The 20849-nt window shown below is 46.6% G+C and overlaps 1 protein-coding gene across 24 annotated transcripts in view; it reads left to right on the top strand.

The window, feature by feature from the left end:
• PAX2 (paired box 2) overlaps positions 1-20849 on the top strand; it is an 89074-nt gene that overhangs the window by 28315 nt on the left and 39910 nt on the right. For 21 of the 24 annotated variants that reach the window (XM_085554438.1, XM_085554430.1, XM_085554433.1 and 18 more), the window contains 2 exons: positions 12561-12646; positions 14681-14800. In XM_085554438.1, the coding sequence (XP_085410564.1) occupies positions 12561-12646; positions 14681-14800 (206 nt within the window). The remainder of the gene's footprint in view (positions 1-12560; positions 12647-14680; positions 14801-20849) is intronic. The other 3 variants (XM_085554440.1, XM_015866839.3, XM_085554432.1) reach the window with 1 other exon arrangement.

Raw genomic sequence — 20849 nt, 5'->3', positions numbered from 1 at the left:
ATACACAGGAGCCCTGAATTGCGCACTAACTCAATCACAGAGACACACGATTACAAAATAATACTGATGGAATCAATGAAACAGACATGCGGTCATACAAAGCACACACACCCTGGTGTTAATACACAATAATAGCTGCCCAACAAGTGAATACAAAACAGCCATTCAAAAACACAATGGCAAAACATGTGGCCTGCACTCAAAGGGATGTGAAAACTCAGCAACAAAACCCACTGTTGGCAAAGGGGACTGACAGCAAAACTTGGGGGTGCATAGAATCTGGCTCCTGGCAGCCCGGTGAGCAAACAGCAGGGGCCCAAAGGATGTGCACTGCACATGGACGCGTGGGTACATGGGACATGGTTCCAAGATGGGTTGCTGCTATGCCTGTGTGGGGCCCAAATGCACTGCATGGTCACTGCTATGCTGCAGCACTCAGGCTCACCTCAGCACAACACAACGCAGCCTTACTACAGGCAGAAGGGCTGCCATCCTCGAGAGCCATTCCCTGGCAGGGCACAGCAATCCTAGGCTGCGTCTGGCACTGGAAGGGACAGCAAGGATGGAAGTCTGCTGTCAGCTGCACGGTGTGTGCGCAGGAATTCCCCTTCCTCTCCCAAGTGCGGCTGTTTGTAGCCATTAAAAAGCCCAGGTCCTCATGCTGGGTGTTCAGTGAGTATTGATTCAGTCTGCAAGCAATTTTAATATTTCTTCAGGGACTTTCCAGCAACAGCACAAGTCATTAATTCACCCTCCCAAATTGCTTATTCAATAGCAGGAACATGGCTCCTGAATAAAGTCCCAGAATTTATGTGACTCGCATGAGTCAGGAGGTCAAACAACTGTTATGGAGCGAAGTTAAAAATCCAAATAAAATATTGACACTTTTTTGGGGAGTGGGAGGAGGAGGAGTGGGGGAAGGGGAAGAAAAGGTATTTAAAATAGGGTTTTGTTGCAATGCCCTCAGGATAAGGAATGGAAGGAGATTGAAGACAAGTTGGAGTTTGTAAAATCAATGGGATTTATTGCATATCCGCTTGGCATTTAATAACTCCTTCCTTCCCAGCTCCCCCTGCTCTGTTCAGGCACAGGCAGATGAAGCTGTCCACCAAATCCCAGCAGCCACCCATCATAAATAGTGCCCATGTGGTACGGGGATTGGTGGCCCTGCAGGACAGTGTGCCCCAGGACCAGGTCCCATCACAAAGAGCACTGCATTGTCCCCTGCAGTTTGTGACAGCTCACGTCCATAGTTTTTGTGGGGAAGAAAAAAAGACAGGAGGGGAAACTGAGGCCATGGAGCAAATTAGAAGAGCTGCTCAGTCAGGGAGCCTATCAATAGCAAGTCCAGGCTGGGACCCATCTCTCCCAGTGCTCTAGGCAGTGGGCTTGCTGCTGTAGGACACTAGCTTTTAGGGGAACTAAAGTCACAAGGCACAGAGGTGAGGCAGCATCCATCTCATCTCAAGGAGCCCCAGAGCGCCCTGGGCAGCTCCAGAGAGCAGAGGCACACCATGCGATCACATCCACATGCAGACAGATGCTCACAGACATAAACACATACATGCTCTCACTGAGCTCATTGCTATTCAGGGAGCACGGCCACCAGATTACACACACGAGTAGGAACATACCTGCAGACTGACACACATGCAAATGAATGTGTGGACGGCAACACGGGCATGCGCTCACACTGGTACAGCAGTGTGGCTTTGTGCATCCTCTGCACATACACAGTGTGTGTATTCATACCAAAAAAGTCCTGCAAACTGCTGCGCTGCTACAAATCTAGATTTTACTTACAGTGGTCTGTTTTTAGCTAGTTGCACAGAAATCAATACCCAGATGCACTCAAATACATTCTGCACAGGCGTATTAATACATAGGACTGTCTCCTTGTGTTAGCCTGCTAACTGTTTCAATGAAACTGTGCTAATTTTATACCAAAGATTGGAGACTCTAGTACACATCAATCAAAACTTACTCATTAGCATTAATTCCATAATGAAACGAGCACGCAAAAACAGAGCTAACTGTGTAATTAAGAAATACTTGATGACTTGGGTGAGTTTGTTGCTTGTCTGGTTGGTCTCTTAGCAAAGATTTAGGTGAGGTGCTTTATTTCAGTTGAGACACACCAAAACACAGTTTTCCAAGGGGTCTTTTTGCACTGTGATAAAAACAACATTTGACTACAATTTCCTCCTAAGCTGTGTTTTGATTGAGTATAAAGAGTGGCTTTAGAGTTAAATGAGGTGATGAGAAGTTGGAACTTTCCATAATTATACTTCAAAAGATTAGGATTTTTGCACAGAAAAATGTTTCTGGGTTACTTCTCAGACTGCTTTATTCACAGCTGATTTTGTGATAGCACTGTAAAAATGGCAAGATAAAATATACAATCTTTGGATCACCATACGCTACCTCATGGCTTCTTAGACTGGCAAATACTCAAGATTAAATGTAGTATAGTTTTCTAAATACCATAGAATATGTTTCTCTGTACATCTCTCCTTACAAGTGTTGACTGCATCCAACCTTGTCCCTATGCTAAGTCAGATGAAACAACGGAAGAAATTCTAAGTTAGAGCTGGAAGCATTCAGATTCACTTTGTTCAGCTTAAGGGGATCATACTTTGAAATACCAGCACTGGAGAAAAATCACCAAGAGCTCTCTAGAATCTCATGACTTTCAGAAGGAGTACCTTGCAGTTTGCCTAAGCTAGAAGCAACACAGTGCTCCCTTGCAAAAGCCTGTAAAATATGAATAATGAAATATTTACAGCTCACAACTTCAGGCCATGCTAAACAACCGGTGGCCCTCCCCTAGGCTGACAGCAGCTGGCTCAGTGTGCCGGGCACTGCACAGGTCAGTGGCAGAGCCCAGTGCATCCTCACTGCTCAGGCACAGGAGGAGAGCCGCCATCAGGGAGTCATGGGATAAAGCAGCAGTGGGGTCAGAGAGGCTCATGTAAGCACTGTGGCTCCTGGGAGCCCGCTGTCAACCTGGTATGGCTGAAGGCATCTTGACTGAGATGGTTTCATTGACAAAGCATGGGCAACAGGCTTGCTTACATAGGGACAAATGAGAAAATTAATCTGAATTAACTTTGAAAGTACATTGGTTAAAACCATTAAAACACCGCTTGGATGAGTGTCCTAAATTGAATTTAGTTTACTGCATTTTCTAAAGTGAACTAAGCTAGACTAAATTAAAGCTGTCTTAATTCTAAACAAAGGTGTCAGAAGCATAATACAATTTAACTAGACTGCTTCAACTTCACACTTCCAGTTAATTCATACCCGTTATTTTGCATAGCTGTACATGGGTAAACCCTTAGACTAACTCCTATGGACAGAGATGGGGGCAGGAAAATGGGACCTGGAAATGCAGTGAGCTCCCTACAGCCGTCATGATTGTATGGGAATGGCATGTAAGCGAGAGCTTGCTCAGGGCCCGTATGCACAGCTCTGCACTTGGTCAGATGGGTGCCAGGTGCACAGTGTGGGAGTAGAACAGATCTGTGCTCCCAAAGTTGCACTAATTATACATATAATTATAATGTATAAAGTTACACTAGCTAAGCAAATGCATATACAGTTAAGGGCCTTACAACATCACTTATATATCCATGTTGATACATATTAGTTATTATATAATGGATATTATAGCCTTGTTATGGATGATTCTAGGTGTTTATGGCTGACTGTAATAATGGTGCTTGGTGCTGTACAATGAGATCAATATTGCGAGCTGGTGATGGCTATAGCCACAGAGCTGAGCAGCCTATCTGCCATTAACTCTGTTAAAAACTGTAATGGTTGAATAAATGTTTATTAATCCTTCATGGGGTCTGAATACAATATGTGACCCAAATGTTTAACTACATACAGCCACAGTTCTGTGTGTAGATCTGCAGGAATAGATGAGTATGTATAGCACCAAATGATCAATCACAGACCACTAAAAGACAAATGCTGGTGCTCCTACGCCACAAAAAGCTCCAACATAGAAACAAATGTATAACCCACTGTAAGGGTGGATAATATAAAGATGTTAACCAAGATGGTGGCAAACAGTCAAAGGTTATTAGCAAAGGAAAACTCACCAATGTCAACACCTTGACTGGAAAGCTGAAGCAGTTTCCACTGGGGAGCAGTCTCCAAGAGATGCTGCCTCAGTGGTGGTCAGCCCTTAAATGAGGTCTTAGAGGAGGTGGAGTCGAGATCCACCCCTTCCAGGAGCACAGCTAAATTACTCTCACCTGTGCTCCCACAGCTGACCCAACACTTGCCTCAGCTGATTAATCAGAGGTTCAAGCTGTGACTTCCCATACACCCATGCTGGCTAAATTTCAGACCTGTTAGTCACTCACAAGAGCCAAGCAGACCAGCAATGGATTTATCCTTTCACTAGGAAAAATAGGGAAAATAAGCATGCTGTCTTTGGAGGTGGGCACCAGCTCTACACTGGGTCCCTGTGTATTGACCGAGCACTCCTGTCCTGTGCTGGGTTCATAAGTTTGCCTTTGCTGGCAGTTCTGGGTAGCTTTCAGAAAGATGTATAAGGAATAACAACAGGAGTAAGGACTAGTAGAACAGCAAAGGAAAGATTCAGGTTCTCTGTGGAAATTTCCAGCCTTTCAAGCAAGACAAGTTGCAAAAGGTCCCACTCTGAAACCTGTATGTTTCAACACCAGGATTAGAAGCCCACACTGCCAAGCCCTGGTGTTAAAAAATGCCAAGTTAGTAGCGTCCATAATAGAGAGATCACCATGAAATACACAAGATTGTAAACAAGGGTGTAGTTGCTTTTTTTTCTTTGCCTCTATTCTGGCCTTTGGGAGACAGCCATGTCCCACTTAGAATCATAGAATTACTCAGGTTGGAAAAGACTTTAAAGATCATCAAGTCCAACTGCAGTCTAACCATAGTACCCTAACTAACAACCCTCTGCTAAATCATATCTCTGAGCACCGCATCCAAACAGCTCTTAAACACATCCAGGGACGGTGACCCAACCAGCTCCCTGGGGAGCCTATCCTTCGCATGTGTGGAAGCCAGAAATACCTTGGTTTGAAATGAAAGCTGAAATTTATCTTAAAGATCTAAGGTTTTACTTGTGGCAAAAGGTACAGCAGAGCTTGCAAGAGAGCTGAGAGTTATCTACATTTATCTGTTTCCTCCCAGTTCAAGCCTCTTCTAGTACATGTCTTCTGTTAATCAAAATGAATGTCCACAAGGAATTAGGCACAGACTCCTGAATTTTAATAACTGGAAACAGGCTCAAAGCAAAGCTTTCAATTAAAAGTTCTCATGCTCCAGATTAAGATATTTAACCTTGGCAAGCCCATGTGTTTCCGTAGGTCTCCCTAACTCACCTGCTGGCACAGCTGCTGTTGCGGCAGCTCCAGCACGCGTTGCATGGTGGCCACCGAGTGCTGGCAGCTCACAGGCTGGACTTTCCGCCAGCTCCGTGCCACTGCAGCTGCGCTGCTGGCAGGACCCAAGCTGGCTGCTCTGCAGGGGACAGGCATCAAATGGACTTGCAGTCATTACAGTGCAAGGGTGCTCTAAGGCAGACCCCTAAAAAATGATCCACATCTAGGGGCTCTGACATTCATGGGCATTTTCTCTCTTGCTAATGAAGTGGATGTAGCCCCTGGCAGTGTTTTCTTCCTGCTTCCTTCCTGCAGCTTGTTGTAGTTCTTGAAGCTTTTGATCTGTTGCAGAGACTGTGAGTTTGTTGAGGGGGACTGTAGGTCTGCAGCTCCTAGGATGGATACTCCTGTGGATGCTCTGAGTTGAACATTTGCTTTGTGGTTGCCTATGCTATCAGAATTCAGATCAGATAAGCCATATCATTCCTCCCATGCCTGTGTTCCTAAGTCCAAGAGCAGCAAAACCCTTTTAGTCCTTTAAGATTTCCTTAATTCACCTTAAATCTGGGCTGTCAAACATCTACACCCAATTTGCTTCCAGTATTTGGTACTCTGAATGACACCTTCTAGATGTTTGGATTATAAAGCATTCCTGGGTTTCCTGACTGCAAAGAAAACCTTCCAAACGTGAACAGAGTGTAATAAAAGTAGAAACACCTGCCTGAGGACATTTCTATGCTGCAGTCACTGCTTGACTGCAGCTCATGTAGATACTCACTCTTCAGCCAGCTCTAAGCCCTGGATGGCTGCGTAGCTCTGTGGAGCTCAGCCACGCTCCCTGCTCACCTTCAGGTTTGCACCCCAGTGCAATGGGCTCACACAGATCCCCTTGGATAAATGGAAAAATGTTTCTCATAGCCTGATGCAGCAATGTATTCCACAAGGTCAGGCTAGGCGACCTACACTCATAGGGTTGAATGCTGTCAGCCCATAGCCGTGGGATGCAGCTGGGTGTTGCTGCTCCCCAGACAAGCTGACAGAGCAAAGCCCTGCTTGGCACATCTCCCTGCTCCCAGAGACACCTTTTGCTTCACCTTTCCTTCCTCCCACCGCTCTTCCTTACGTCTCGACTTGTTCCATGTAGTGCAGCAGAACTGCAATGGGCAGAGATCTGCTAGAAGCTGAACGTTAATGCTCTGCTCAAATTAAATGAAATAAAACCGTATGGTGTCATCATGGGTCACTGATTTAAAACAACAAAAAAATCCTAGCTTCTCTCTAAGCCCTTCAGACAGTAAAACTGCTGCTGTCTCTCCTCAGTGTGCAGCCAAGAAATGGTCTTTGCAGTGCGAGAAAAGGGTAGGATTGGGTTTTCTCTGGTGTTTTGGTGTTAGCAGGCTCATCTGGAACAAGTTGGCACTTCTTCCTGCTCACTTCAGGCATGATGCTAGTGTAGCTCCAGTTAAGATGATAAAGCCACACAGATTAACAGCAGATATGAAACCAAATCCTCTCAGGGAGGGCAGAGATTATGTTTCAAGATATGCAAGGCATCTCCATTTCTTCCTCTCATCTATTTGGAAGGTTCAAGAAAATAGGTAACCACAATTCAGCCACCTCTTGGCACTGTCTGTCTAATCAATGGAAGTGTTCCATCATATCTGTGCCTAGATACAGATACTGTATGTGATCACCCTTCTTCCTCCCCTTCCAAAAGCTAGGGAGAAGGAAATGCAATTTTCACAACAGAAGAGAGTTTGAATGCATAAATATTGCTTGTGGCCCTTAAATATGGCAGGGTTTGGAAGCATTCTGCTCTCTTGGCAGACAGTGCAAGAGCCTCGGGCCTGCTAGCAAGGAAGCTGAATCTGCCACTCCTGCCAATGTCAGCTGTTGTTCTGAGGGCTGCAAGCGTTGCAGTAGATTTTGCAAAGGTAATGCCCCCCAAACTGATGAAAATAATGCTATGGCTTGTGGGGGGCAGGTCTGAGCCTCCTGACTACACCTGCTGCACGAACTCTAACATGACCACTGCAGTCAGCACAGCTGAAACACAGCTCCCATCTCTCTGCCCACCTCCCTTCCCTTCTCAGGCAGCCACTGTCAGCAGGGTACGTGTCACTTCTGCTTCAGGAGGAGGAATGGAGCCAACACTGTGCTACAGCTCGCTGAAGCACTTCCTTGGCCCCTGCTCTGCCTGAACCTGAGCCCTTCTCCCCTCCTTCCAGCTGTCCTCGTGGTGCCCCAGGTGGCAAAGCAGCGCTCCTATCTTCACAGTTCAGGCAGGAAGCAGAGCACAGAGAGAAGCACCATTTGTCCAGAGTCCTGATGAGAGTCCATGACAATGCGAGGAACCAAAGCTCTTCCCTTAAGTCGGATTAGGCTCCAACTGTCAGACTTCATTTCCCTTCACCCTCCAAATCCCTTGGTTACTTTTCCTTACCAAGCTACAAAGCTTGCTTTCCATTCTGAACTCTGTGCCCATGCACTGAAACATGTGTGAATGCAAGCCATGCTCAGAGCCCTTTGTATCTGCACAGCACCCACCTGCAGGTGGGATGTTGTAACACAGAGGAGCCCAAGGCTGCCTCTCCTCATCTCTCTCCCTGAGGCATGCTCTGATGCCAGCATCACTGGGGGTCCCCAGCCCATTGCAGGCAGGGATGTGAGGCCCACAGGGAGTGGCTGTGTCCCTCAGCTCCACACTGTGTCCCTGCAGGCACAGCCATGCTAATGGAGTGGTGAGGCACCGCATTGTGGGATCCTTGGCCTCCGCAGCTGTCCTTAGACACACTGCAGAGAGCCAGGCTAAAGCTTAGCAGGGTTAGCCTTCCAAGAGCGGCTTTAATTGCCCAGTAATGCACACCCTGGGGTCTTGTAATGTGCTTCTAATATGGCGCATTTAAAGTATGAACACTCCAGAACAATTACAAGGAGTTTGGTGCTCCACAGAATGTACCCTTCCACTCTGAAAAGTAATCTGTGACAAAGGAAGGTGATCACAGAGAATAAACCAGTGCTATCTGAAATCTGTCGGGTTTCCTTGAGGCAGCAGGACACACCAAGCCTCCTCAAAGCAACTTCACCTGGCTCTTCCAGAACTAAAGGAGTTGCTATGCTGGGACCTCTGGAGGGCTCAGCCAGCCCTCATCTCCCTCCTATCAACCCCATCGGGCTTTCATGTGGGCTCTGAGGTACTGTCTGATATCTCTCCCAGTAACAGTGAGAGTGGAGAAACCACAGTACGGCAGTCTACAAGACAGCCTGGACAGAAATGTCAGAGAGACAAGGGATGTTTCTTATGCTCTGTTGTTCTTATAGCAAATAACTCCTGAACAGGTCTAGGGGAGATTTTTCATTTGCTTCTTTACAAGGTGAGAATATTCTGGCTCTCAGAAAGGATTATGTCTTAGCTAATTTTATCTGTAATATTTTTTCTACATCCTCGACCAGATTTGATTAGAGCTTGTTACGACTGTCAGATTACTGGAGAAGACTTTTTGCGTTAATCTGCATTTAGAATTAGCAAAACAGATTGTGTTAAAGCTGCCAAAAATAACCAAGTAGAAATCAAACACTGGAAATCCCTGATCTAATGCTGAACATTTAAGAAACTCAAAAGCATTGGAAGCAGGCTGTTGGTTTCAGCTGGAGCTATCTGAAGTATTCACACCAGACGGGAATTACTACAAGGCAACTGCAGTAACTTGTGAATTGCAGGAATGGATTTATAATTCACAGTACGATACAATGTACTGTAATGATATTATATGCTGTTACTTATGATAATATCACATATTAAATTCAGATTGTGAAATGAAGTTTGGTTGCTTTACTGCCATCAAAGTCCTATAAATGTCCTGTTGCTGAAACTTCAGTCAGTTACATATTAAAACTGTATGTTCTCCGAAACTCAGAGTAGACAAGTTGTGCAAAAATCTCCCACTGGAAAATGAAAAATGGGAATTTACAATAAGCGCCAGTTTATGCCCCTAATTAAACACAAAGGCTGTTATTGGAGTCACTGACTGTGATGGAATTAGAGCAGAGATGAAATTAGTCCAAAGTGACAATTTCTATTGGAGAAAAGAAAGGCCTTTGAAAACATTGGCATTTACTTCAAGAAATCAGTGCTGCTGTGTGGTGCGCCAAGATCTGTGTCCCTTCCTCTTTTGGGAAGAGCTGCAGAAGTGTTCTGCAAGAGGCGTGTCTTTCTCTGGCATTTAGGAGCAAGAACAAGCCACAGAAAACAGCAAGAGGTGACCAAGGGTTTGCTCCCTCTCACAGAGCACAAATGTGGTGCCCCTGAGTTTGGGGCAGCTTTGCATACTTCAGCCGCTGGGAATGGTTAGAACCTTTCAGCAGTCCTGAAGACTGCATTATTACGCTGCATCTGTTGCTACAGGATGAGGTCAGCTTTCTTCATCTTCCAACTGCTGTTTCATTAGGTGGTCTCACATATACAACTCACTTGAAGCCTGCTGCAGTGACAGCGGCAGTTCCTGGGGACAGTGCTGTTTATCACTGCCCCTAAATGAAGCGACCCTGGGTTAAACATGGACAGACTCTGTGTTCCAAGTTTGGATGTGAGACTTCTCTCCTTCTGGTTGGTAGGGACCAAAAAACATTACGAGATGATGGCTACTTGGTGAAATTAGTTGGTGAAATGTCCAACTCCTGGTGGACACATCTCTGTGTACATTGCCACAGTGGGTACAAACCAGCACTCTGAGCAGAGAGCCCAAGAACAGAAGAGGGAAGGAAACAGAACCTTCTTCTTCATCCCTGCTTGGGGTTTCCAAGCATTATGGACAGGACTGCTATACCCAAATCATTGCACAGGCTGCTTTCACTCTAGATGGCCTTGGAAGCGTTGCAGTTTCTATGCAGCATAGCTCATCTGGGGCTCCTACAGTGGGAACAGAGTGGCTGATGCTACCTGCCAATGTGATGTCAGACTGCAGTGTGAATGGGACTGTCTGATGTCATCTCAGCACTAACAGGACATGGTAAAACATGTCAGCTAAGGCTGCAGGGGAAAGCGTCTAATCCATTCACTATGCTGCACTACAATGGAACATAACATAGTATAATGTGTAGGTTAACTTAGACTCCCTCAGGCAGATTTTTGGAGATGGATGGATGGACAGATGGATGGATGGATGGCTAGATAGATACATTTATACAAAGTATACATACGTTATATCACTCTATTGATTTTTAAAAAGTTCCAGGTCTGCCTGACTATAATGAGATTTTTGAACTTTGTGTTGCAATCAATGAGGGGGATATTATTGGCCTGGAGAATTGATATACCCGCTCTCTGTGGCTTGTTCTGCTCCTGGACTGCCCCTGCCCCCAAGGTGTACGATTCCATCAGACACTTAACCTCTTTTACAGTGTCATCAGGCTAAAAGGAATCTAATAGTGACACGGGACTTGTGCTCAGCACTCTGGCACTATTGCTTTCCTGTCACAAATAATTTATAGCTTTCTATTTCCATCCCTTTGCCTGCACCCCATCCCCTCTTTCTGTTTCCCTGGGCTGGGGGAAATCAATAAACCCACACAACCAGAGTGGCACTTCAGGGGGCTTTAGGGGGAATGTGAGAGGAAAGAAAAGGAAAAAAAAAAACAAATGGAAAAGAAGAAGAAAGTTGCACTATTTGCCCTAACACTGACTCCTCAGATCAGCTCCCAACTCGTGCACACCAGCATGACCTCAAAATCCAGCTTCTTAGCCTGAGGCTCTCTGGCATCTCCTGTCTGTGTCCCCACAGCTGTGAACCAGGCACCCCTGTGGGTTAAGGAGAGGGAAGGTTCTCCATCCCCAGCCAGAGCCCTGATATCACCTATCTATCTGCAGCTAAGTCCCAGTTGTCCTCTGCCCCTCCAGGAACTGATAGGTTTCACCACCTATCTGTGATTTCCAGTAACCTCAGGTGATATGCTCTGAAATGCCTTTCTCTTCCTATGAAGGCTTCACTTTGTGAAGCAACCATTTTTCAGTAATGCCCTCTCAGAGTCTTTGCCCACCTCTGCCCATGCCATTCATTCTCTCCTTGAAGTTTTGCTAACTCTTTCTTTAGCATGAATTTCTAAGAGAAGCCCTTGGGTGGGCAGGGAGAACACATTATTTGCTTTCACCTTCTGTGGAGAGAGTTTTGAGGAGAGGTTAAAGCTAATACAATGCAAGGCTGACAGTTCCAGAAACTAAGCCGAAAGAGCAACTGCAGTCTTCATCCTAATTGGAGAGGCTTGTTTTAAGCTCAGAAAGGAATTTGGTCTCCATGGCCTTCACAGGTCATGGCTTATTTGCTGAGCCCCTTGGTAAGACATGGTTGTTCCCGAGTCACAGCTACCCAGCATCAGGCAGCGGGCAGGCCCCCCAGCCAAGTGTTACAGGATAGTGATTTTCTTTCACACTGACCTCAGCTGGATTTAAATCAGTGACTTAGAGGTGAAAGACTGCATGTAACAAGAAAATGAACACTGACAATTGCAGTTCAGTTTATTTTCATTCTGAGCTGTGCTGTGAACTTTGTGGCATTCACTGACATCTTTTTGGGTTTCCATACTGTGTTCATGCATGACCTGATAAACAAAAGCAGTATCCCTTTGCTGTAGATTCTTTTTCCTGGCGACCTATATCCCCTCATCATGCCATAGAGGTGCCTTCTGCTCCCACTGTCTCACTCACAAAGAGTAGGGAGGGCTTTGGGAAAGCCCTTCAGCAGTTCAAATCTCCCAGCTCTGTGCCAGAAAGGAATTCCTGAAGTATGCAACAAGATTAAATCTGCACCATTTGTAAATCTAGAAGTGGCTGTCAGCTGCAAAGGCTGCCTCATGAGCACACTAGCAGATCTGATCACAAACAATAACGCAGTTGCTAACACATAGGAGAGGCTGGATCCCAGATTGCTTGCTGAGCACCATAATCATGCAGTGACTACATGGTTGGGGAGGATGACAGAGTACAGCAAGGACAATTCTGTGGGAGCAGGACCATTAAAGCACCAGAATCAGGTTTACAAGAAGTGCTAAGATGGTGCTCTGCTGCAGCCAGATGTCAGCTCAGGCCCTCAGCCTGAGGTTCTGACTATTGGAATCGTGGTGTTCAAAGGTACAGAGGAACTGCACAAGGATTTGAGTTCTGAACATGTTTTTCTCATTTTCCAGGATTATCAGAACCAAAGTTCAGCAACCTTTTCACCCAACACCAGACGGGAGTGGGACAGGTGTGGCTGCACCAGGACATACTATTGGTAAGGAGGCTGGCATGGGGGGGTTGGTGATGGGACAGCTGGAAATGGGAATGAAGCTCAGCAGGGGCAAACAACTCTGACAAGCAGGTTCTAGGGAGAAGGCAGATGGGGGGAAAAAAGCCTCACCAGAAAGCAGAGGTTTCTGTTCTCTGCTGCACTAGCTGCATTGCAGACTTTACCCAAAGGAGTCTGCCCAGAGTTATCCTGCCTCAACCCCCCTTTCACTTGCTTGCTTTCTCCTTTACCTCCCTGGCTAAATGTACTGGCCGCTATCCTACCCAAGCACTAGCCTTACCCTTTCTTCTCCTTCTTACCTGGCCTTACTTTGCTTTTCTCTCCCCATTTCTCATCTCTCCCTTTGCTGGAGCCAGCCTGTATCTGAGACTGCAATGAACAGATCAGGATATGCCATTCCAATACCTCACCACAGAGTCCTTCAATGTTCTAGCTCTGCAGTCAGCTATCCCATGGGTGTATTTCACTGAGAAAATGCATTTTCTGCTAGGGGAAATGGGCTTATTGAGGTGAGCAGAAGATGGAGGCTGTAATAAAGCTACCAAATGTCTACTAGTCTGTTGTGTTTAAAGGTGCTGTGCTAGATGTGTGATGGGGTGTTGTTCACTGATGTGGGCTGCACGGCACAAATGTCTGCTGCTGCTAGCACTGGGTTATCTAACAGCAATTCAGAGCAGGAGAAAACATATAGTATTATAGGATATTGTGGCTTATCTGTGACCTAAGACACTGTCTTAGGCTAGATGCTGTTGGTTACTGAGAGTCAGCTGCTAAACAAGGATTTACTGGAAAGTGCTGGCCTATGTGGAACAGAGCTGGCAGATACACTTCTGTACATGAACTGTGTTGAAGAGCACAAAGGAATTAATGACCCAGTATGGAAGAGCATTTCTGGATGCCCTTTTAATCTGGACTTCAATGGCCTGGGAAGCACTGACCACATCAGATGGAGTTGGCAGATATTCTCCCTTCTTTGAGAAGCAATGAAATGTCTAGGGAATGAGTTGGCGGAGCTGGGAGGGTGACTGTGAGTACTGCTGCTGGAGCCTCTCATTGCTTTGGAGAAGTGTGGATCTACATTGGGCAGTGCTGGCAGGTTCTTCTCTGTTCTGGAAAGCCTTTGCTGGAGGTACTGAATGCTTCAGCTCGATGCTTTATGAGCTGAATGATGGCTAGCGGCTTGTAAGGGAACCAGGATATCCTCCTAATGACTAGGGCATGCTGGGACATAATGGGCTTGCCTACTGGACGTACAACTCTACGTGCTCTAAACCCTAAAGCCCTAATTAGTGGGAAGTAATTGTTTCTAATCTGGGTGACCTGTCCTTTCTGATGTATTGGGAACTCCAGAGCAGTCCTGGAGAGTCCTGAGTGGCTGAAGGAGTCTGCCAGTTTACAACGATCTGTGCAAAAGAAAGACACAGGAATTTTATTAATCTCGGTTGGAGCACCTATTGTGAGCATATGGTTTGTTCTAGTAGGGAACTGAATTTATCGGCCCAACTCTGAAGAGCTTCTCACCTGTGCTGAGAGAAGGTGGTTTTTCATGGAGAGTTTTGGGTGGGCATGTCAGAGGCTGGTCTGGCTAAGAGAGGGTATATGTACCCCACGTGGAAAAATGTTGAGAGGAAATGATCTGGCAAAATATGGATTGTCTGAGAGCCCCTGGGAATCACGGCCTGTGCAGCATTATACTGAGTAACCTTGGATGCCCTGGGAAGCCTGCTCTGAACAGGGAAAGAACAAAGTTTAGCTTCTTGGTGGAGCACACTGGCTCATTCCTATTGGCCCTGTACTGGAAGTCTATGGAGATATGGTATATGAACAGGATGGCACAACTAGGATTCAGCAGCATTAGCAGAGCAGGATTAACACAAGTCCTTCTATGTGTGGGACAGGGAGCCTACTTAGTGCCCAGGTTCTCCTGTGAGAGCAGTGGTATGCGTAGCTTTCAGTGTGGGGATCCCTGAGTGCTGGCTGCTCTCCTCATGGCCCTTTTTCCCTTTTCCTTTTGTCCAGTGCCCAGTACAGCATCCCCTCCCGTCTCCAGTGCCTCCAATGATCCAGTGGGCTCTTACTCCATTAACGGGATCCTGGGGATTCCTCGGTCGAATGGCGAGAAGAGGAAACGTGATGAAGGTAGGGGGAGGGGAGAAGCTCATCCTCCCTTTTATATTCTTTGTCCCCATGTACAGGCTCCGATTTCAGGCCAAGGTTTGCAGCTGCTCCAGGGGCTAGATCAGTTTTAGCAACAGAGACCAGTTCCCCGCCACTGCCCTGCTGGCTTGGAGTGCTCTTCTTCCGAGGCCTTTTCATGACAGGCTGTGTCTCCAGACATCTGCTCAGCAGGCAGAGAACCATCTCCATTGCTGGAGCTGATCCCAAGTTCATTCACTGCTGGAAATGTCTGGAACTGAGCTCCCTAGGTGCCAGCAGGTGCCCAGACTTGGAACTGCGGGTAAACAAGGTTTTCCAAACTCACTTGTTTTCAAACCAAGTGCCATCTTGGAGAATCATCAGCAACGTGGGGTATCTTTCCCTCCCCTTGCAAACAAGCTCCTTGGTGTGCCATGAGGTGCATTAGCTGTGGTGGCTATAAGGGCCCGGATTCCATGGGTAGTGTCTATACACTAGAACTGCCAAGTGGAAAGCAGAACAGGAGCTCTTCTGTGGCCTCAAGGTTGTTATCCAAGCTTTCCACTAGGGATCAAAAAACTAGGACTTAGCTGTTTCCTTCTCTTTCCTACTTGTTGAGAAGGACCCAGGGCAAAGTGGATCTTGAAATGAACCAAAAGCTGGAGTCTCAGGTCCAGAAAGGCACAGTAGGAATGGATGGGAGATATCTTGGTGTGTTTATAGTGGTTTTGTACAATTTTGTCTTGCTTTTCTAATTTGATTTGATTCATAAGCTGAGGGCCAGGAGGTGAACTTTTCCAAGAGTAGTGTCTGACCAGTCTATGCAGTTCAACATTGCCTTTAGGGTGTTGGTTTTGCCTGTTGCATGGGGGCTTTCTTGGCAGTATTGGTGGCTCCTTGTGCTGTGTGTGTGGTAATCCCAGGCTGTGTGGTGTATGGCAATACCAGGGCTCCTTGTGATGCACGGAGAGAAGGCTCTTCCGAGACAGATGCTGCCTTTTGAGGTTTCTCCAGTCATTTTCCAAGCACTGATGTGAGGTTCACATTTCTAAATTCTACATCTGAATAAACAATAATCCCAAGAAAAAGGCTGACCCATTTCTTATTAATACAGAGTAAAACTAGCGGCTGGAAGCAAAGACCCAGTTCGTCTCATATCAAAGCAAATGGGAAGACTTTACTGATGCCATTGGAAATTGGATCAAGACCCAGAGGAAGATCCATTTCCCAGCTAGATGGCAGTAGGGCCTAGCTAAGAGAAAAGTGTAGTAATGGAAGGGCTGAGTCAATGCCTCAAAGTCAAAAAAAGATGCCAGGAGTAAGAGACTGAAAACACTGTAAGCCTCTCTGGCATTTCTTATCATTGCTTACAGAGGAAATAGTGACATTTCAAACCAAGCGACATGTTTCTCTAATAGTTGTGTATATCTTTTGGCAGTAGTTGAGGTTTCTGTGAACCCCTGTTCTCATTCACTCCAGCTTGGTGACTGCAAGCTGTCAATGAGGTGCCTCTGTATCTCATTTTGAAATGAAGCAGTTCAATCTGGCTTTAGCATCTATTCTTTCTAAATACCTGCAGCAGTCACCCCACTTAGATTCAACCTCGCAATCATCACCAGCCCTGGAATTTGAGATTTTTGGAGCAGTAAAGTTAAATGCAGAAACAATCAAGCAGACATCTAAGACTGTGACACTTCACAAAGATTCCCTGACAGTAAGAGCAGCTCTCTGTGTCTGTCTTTAATACATCTTGGATTTGATATTTGAAGGGTAAGAAGCATTGCGCAACTCCCTGCTATTGGCCAAGAGCCCACATATCTCCTTAGAAATCAAAAAGGTACCAGACAATCCTGGAGGTGTGGGATCTCAGTAACATGACACAGCTGCAAACTCCTTAGAGAAGAGCCTTCATTCTGCCATCCTGGGTATCTGCCTCAGGGAGATGTCACAATCCCGCCTCATAGCAACCTCACAAGGGACCCCTGGCAGCTGTTGAACACCCCTGCCCAGGAGCTGACTCCCTGAGCTCACAGTGGCTTTAAAGAACATTGACAGACACTACCACAGCAGAGCTGTGCCCTGAAGTTAGAAGGTCCAAGGTAAGGTTTTGCACAGCCTGTAACCTGCACTCCCCCTGGGCAACCGGCCCTCTGGTGCTGAGGGCTCTGGGCACTCCTAGCTGAGATGAGGATTAAGAAAGCAAGGCAAGAAGTCCAATACAGGTATTCCTTTCATGCTCATGCTGGATATATAGACCCTCTCAGTACTTCCCAAAGCTTCTGAGCTTTTGAGTCTTGTTGCAATTTCTTAACTGCGGGGTTTAATCCCACATAGAAAAGCACATCTACTTTCCCAGCATTCTGGGAATGGCTCTTCCCTAAAGAAGGCAGAGACAGCAGCACTTTTCTTCTTTCTGCTCCATTGGGCCAGCTTTGCTGCAAAGATGATGCTTTGTGAGGAATGCAGTTCTGCAGAGACAGGTGAAGGACCAAAGTGCTCCTGAATCCTGGCTCCTGAAAACATTCTTATCAATCCCTGTGCTGGCTGGGTATGGAGAGCAGGGTGGGAGAGATAGAGAAGCCCCTGTCTGAGCACACTCCCTCCCCCCAGGTCCTGTTTTCTGCAGCTGGCGCTGCATTAGACAGCAGCACAGATGATTAAGAAGAGGAGAGATAATTATGTGTCAAGATGATGTAGCAGAACTCCCAAGTTGGACAGAAGGAGCCAGAGGTGGGCTCAGCGATGGCCGATGACAGCCAGATGTGTTCCTCATGGGGAAGCAGGGGACCAACGTACCAAATGTGCTGGCTGGCCTGGGAAGAATGTGGCACTGAGAGCGAGTTAGATCTGAGCATGTGAATGGCAGCACAGCCTTCCGGTGTGTCAGCCATTTCTAACAGCTTTGTATTGTCAGCAAACTTGCTGAGGGTGGACTCTATTGATCTAGATTGTTGCTCTGTAGTTCCGTAATACCCTATTGATAGCTAAAAGGGTGAGAACTGGGGTGAGCCAGAGGAACTACTTCAAAAATAGCAGTGCTCTGATTCTGTAGTCTTAAGCAGTATATAGGAAGAAAAGGGAGAGAGAGGACAGATAGATGGATAAATGAATAGACAATATGAAAATGTTTCAGATGGCTCCCTGTATCTTCAGCCGTGTCAGCCGCTCTTTCTCTCCATAGCAGGCCACAAATGGACTTCTCTGTAGACCCAAATTCTCATTTGGGATTTGTGTTCTAGAGAGACTAGTGTTGTAACAATCCCAGCATTATTAATCTTGGCCTCTGACAATATCTGTAGTATTTGACAGCATTACTGGCAATAATATCTGCAGTGCTGACAATGGCAGAGATAATATCCCCCAGTATTATTGGCATTAGCAGGGATCATATCTACAGCCTGTTATTGGCGGGAGCAGACGTAATGTGTCCAGTATTATTAGTATCAGTAGTAATAAAACCCACAGGCTTGTTAGTATGATCAGTGCTAATATCAGCAGTAGGTTTGTGGGAGAGGAGGGGATGGAGTGATTGCTACTGTAAATGGCAGTAATACTCCGGCTGTTTGCAGTAAAGGAATCCCTGGTGGGGATGGGGGAGCTAACCTCGGAAGGCAGAAGTTCCTCCTTCCCTCTCTTCACCTGTCACTTGGACGATCACAGTGATTTACACTGAAATAAGTGAGGCAGGGCTGTGTCAGTGCAGGGGAACAGTGAAGGGTCATCGCTATTTTGGCAAGTCAGTTACAGGTGTATCATTGCAGGTGATTAACCAGTTCCAAATGGGGCTGCATGCTGCAGGCTGTGGCACTGAGCTGCTCAGAGTGAGGTATTGCATGCAGCTGTAGGAGGATTCACACTGCTGGCCATGTAGCTGAGAACAGGCAGCGTCACTGCGGTGCTATGTGTTGCTTTGGTACTGCATGCATAATTTTCTGACTCTTACTATCACAGCATCCTCTGCTGAGGAGCATTATGTTGTTACAGGTGGCTTTCTCTTCTCTCACTCCCAACAAGACTCTGACTACAGAGCAAGGTTTGATAGCAATTAGCTTAAGGGATTTCCAGCTTGTCCATGATGCCTGTATTCCTACTGGGAAGGCAGAAATGCCTCCATTAGTGGAGTGCAGAGCAAGTAGAGCTGCTACAGTCCCAGACCAGAAAATGGTCTTTTAGATGCTGCACCAGAACACACTGTCTTGAAGAAAATGTTGAACTCCATAATTTCAGTGAAAGGTAGTGCGAAGTGATGTACAGGTGTTTGCAGAGGTCTCAGGCTTTGAGCAGCTACACAGCAGCTGAGTGTGCCACTGCAAGTATTATCCTATTTGTGCTGCTCATGGCAGCAATGATTGTATCACTTGGAAGATGAGGCTGTGACATTTCAGGTGACTTCATGTCATTGTCAGTGCCATCGATACGTCTTTGCAGGCAGTGTGACTGTGGTTATCATGTTGTGGGTTTCTGACACTAATGATAAGTGCATTGCGGCTTGTATGCTGCCCTGCTGCACTCCAGGCCATCATGCTCTGCAAGGAGGCAGTGGTGAGGCAGGACACCTGTATCACTGTGCAAGCAGTGCTGTTTCCTTGAGGTGACTCGGTGCCTCATGGCCGGCTGTGCTGTACTGTCATTGCCATCAGGCAGTTGCTGCTGCAGTTGATATCATTCGTTGAGTGGTGACAGACTGTCATCTGATCTTGACTGAAGTCAACAGGGGTACGTCAGCACGGTGCTGTCTTGAGCACTTTATGTTTTCATGGAATATGATCGTGTTGCTCTGTAACATACTGGGGTTGTTTCAGGACAGACAGCATGCTTACATTGTCATCCGCAGTGCAATGGTCTTCTACCAGCAGTGCAGTGGTATGAGGGACCTTAATTATCCTGGAGGGAAATGCATTTGTGGTCCTGTGCTGCCTTTGCATGTTTGCAAGGCACTGCACCTGATTGTATCCTGACATCTGATGTACATTCATCTCAGGGCAATAGGTGGATTTCTGTTCTCCCACCACCACTGCATTGTTGAAGACAACAGAATGTGCTTGGACCCTTGCAGGTGACACAACAGCACTGCTGTGGTGTGGCTGCATTGTTTCGTGCTGTGATTTCTTGTTGCCACAACTGATGAGTTTGCACTATTCCATATTATTGCCTTATTGCAAGTCCACAGTAGTCTTAGTGACACCAGAGACACATGCAGTTATGCTACCTCTGTCACCAACTCCCCATTCTGATCACCAAACACAGCTGCAGGGAGTGCACCCAGCAGTTCATGGCTGTACACACAGAGTGAGAAATCTCTGGGCTGTGTCAGTCCAATAGCACCTTCCCCCTGCTCTGCCCAGGACACTGCAGTATCACTCCATGTGGCCAAGTTCCCAATGGCTATCCGATTGCACTGATGGTGTATCGCAGCAGACAGCAGTGGTTACAGGGGACTTCCAGGCTCACTGCTCCTACACACCCCACAGTAGGCAGCACTCCTCTCATTCCAGATGAAGATGTAAATCAAGGGGCAGTTTATTCTCAGCAGCCCCTCACCTCTTCCTCTTAAGGATCTTTGCTGGTGAGCCTCTAGGAGAACACAAGGCAGGTACCTCCCAGATGAGCTGCAGGATGGACAGCAAAGGGAGAGGATGTGTGGAGAAAGCGAGCTGGGGAGACTGGATAAAGGAGATGACAATGCATAAGCAGCACGGCATAGTCAGAAAGGTGGGTTGCTGCATCACAAAGCTGGAGTCTGCCTGTAACAGAGAGGGACAGATGTCTGTGTGCTCACAGCCTGGCAGTTCTGAGGGTGCGTGGCTCAAGAAGGGGGGAGTTAACAGCTTGCATCACAGGCAGCCGTTTGGACAGGTTGCTCTGCTTCTGAAGCTGACACCGCTGCTTAGTTTGGCATGGTTTGGCACTATCTGAAGACAAGCTGGTTTGGCTTCAGCTGTGTTTGTGTGCGTCTCTGCTTGTGTATTTGTGTACCTCGGAATGCACGCCTGTTTGTTTTCTATATCTCTGTGTTAGGGTGACTGCTCTCCACTTATTAGTGTTTATTGTA

This window comes from Coturnix japonica, chromosome 8 (assembly GCF_054131305.1).
Source record: "Coturnix japonica strain WE chromosome 8, WE-NBRP24, whole genome shotgun sequence".
NCBI lineage: Eukaryota > Metazoa > Chordata > Aves > Galliformes > Phasianidae > Coturnix > Coturnix japonica.
This window is presented reverse-complemented; position numbering and strand designations above follow the sequence as displayed.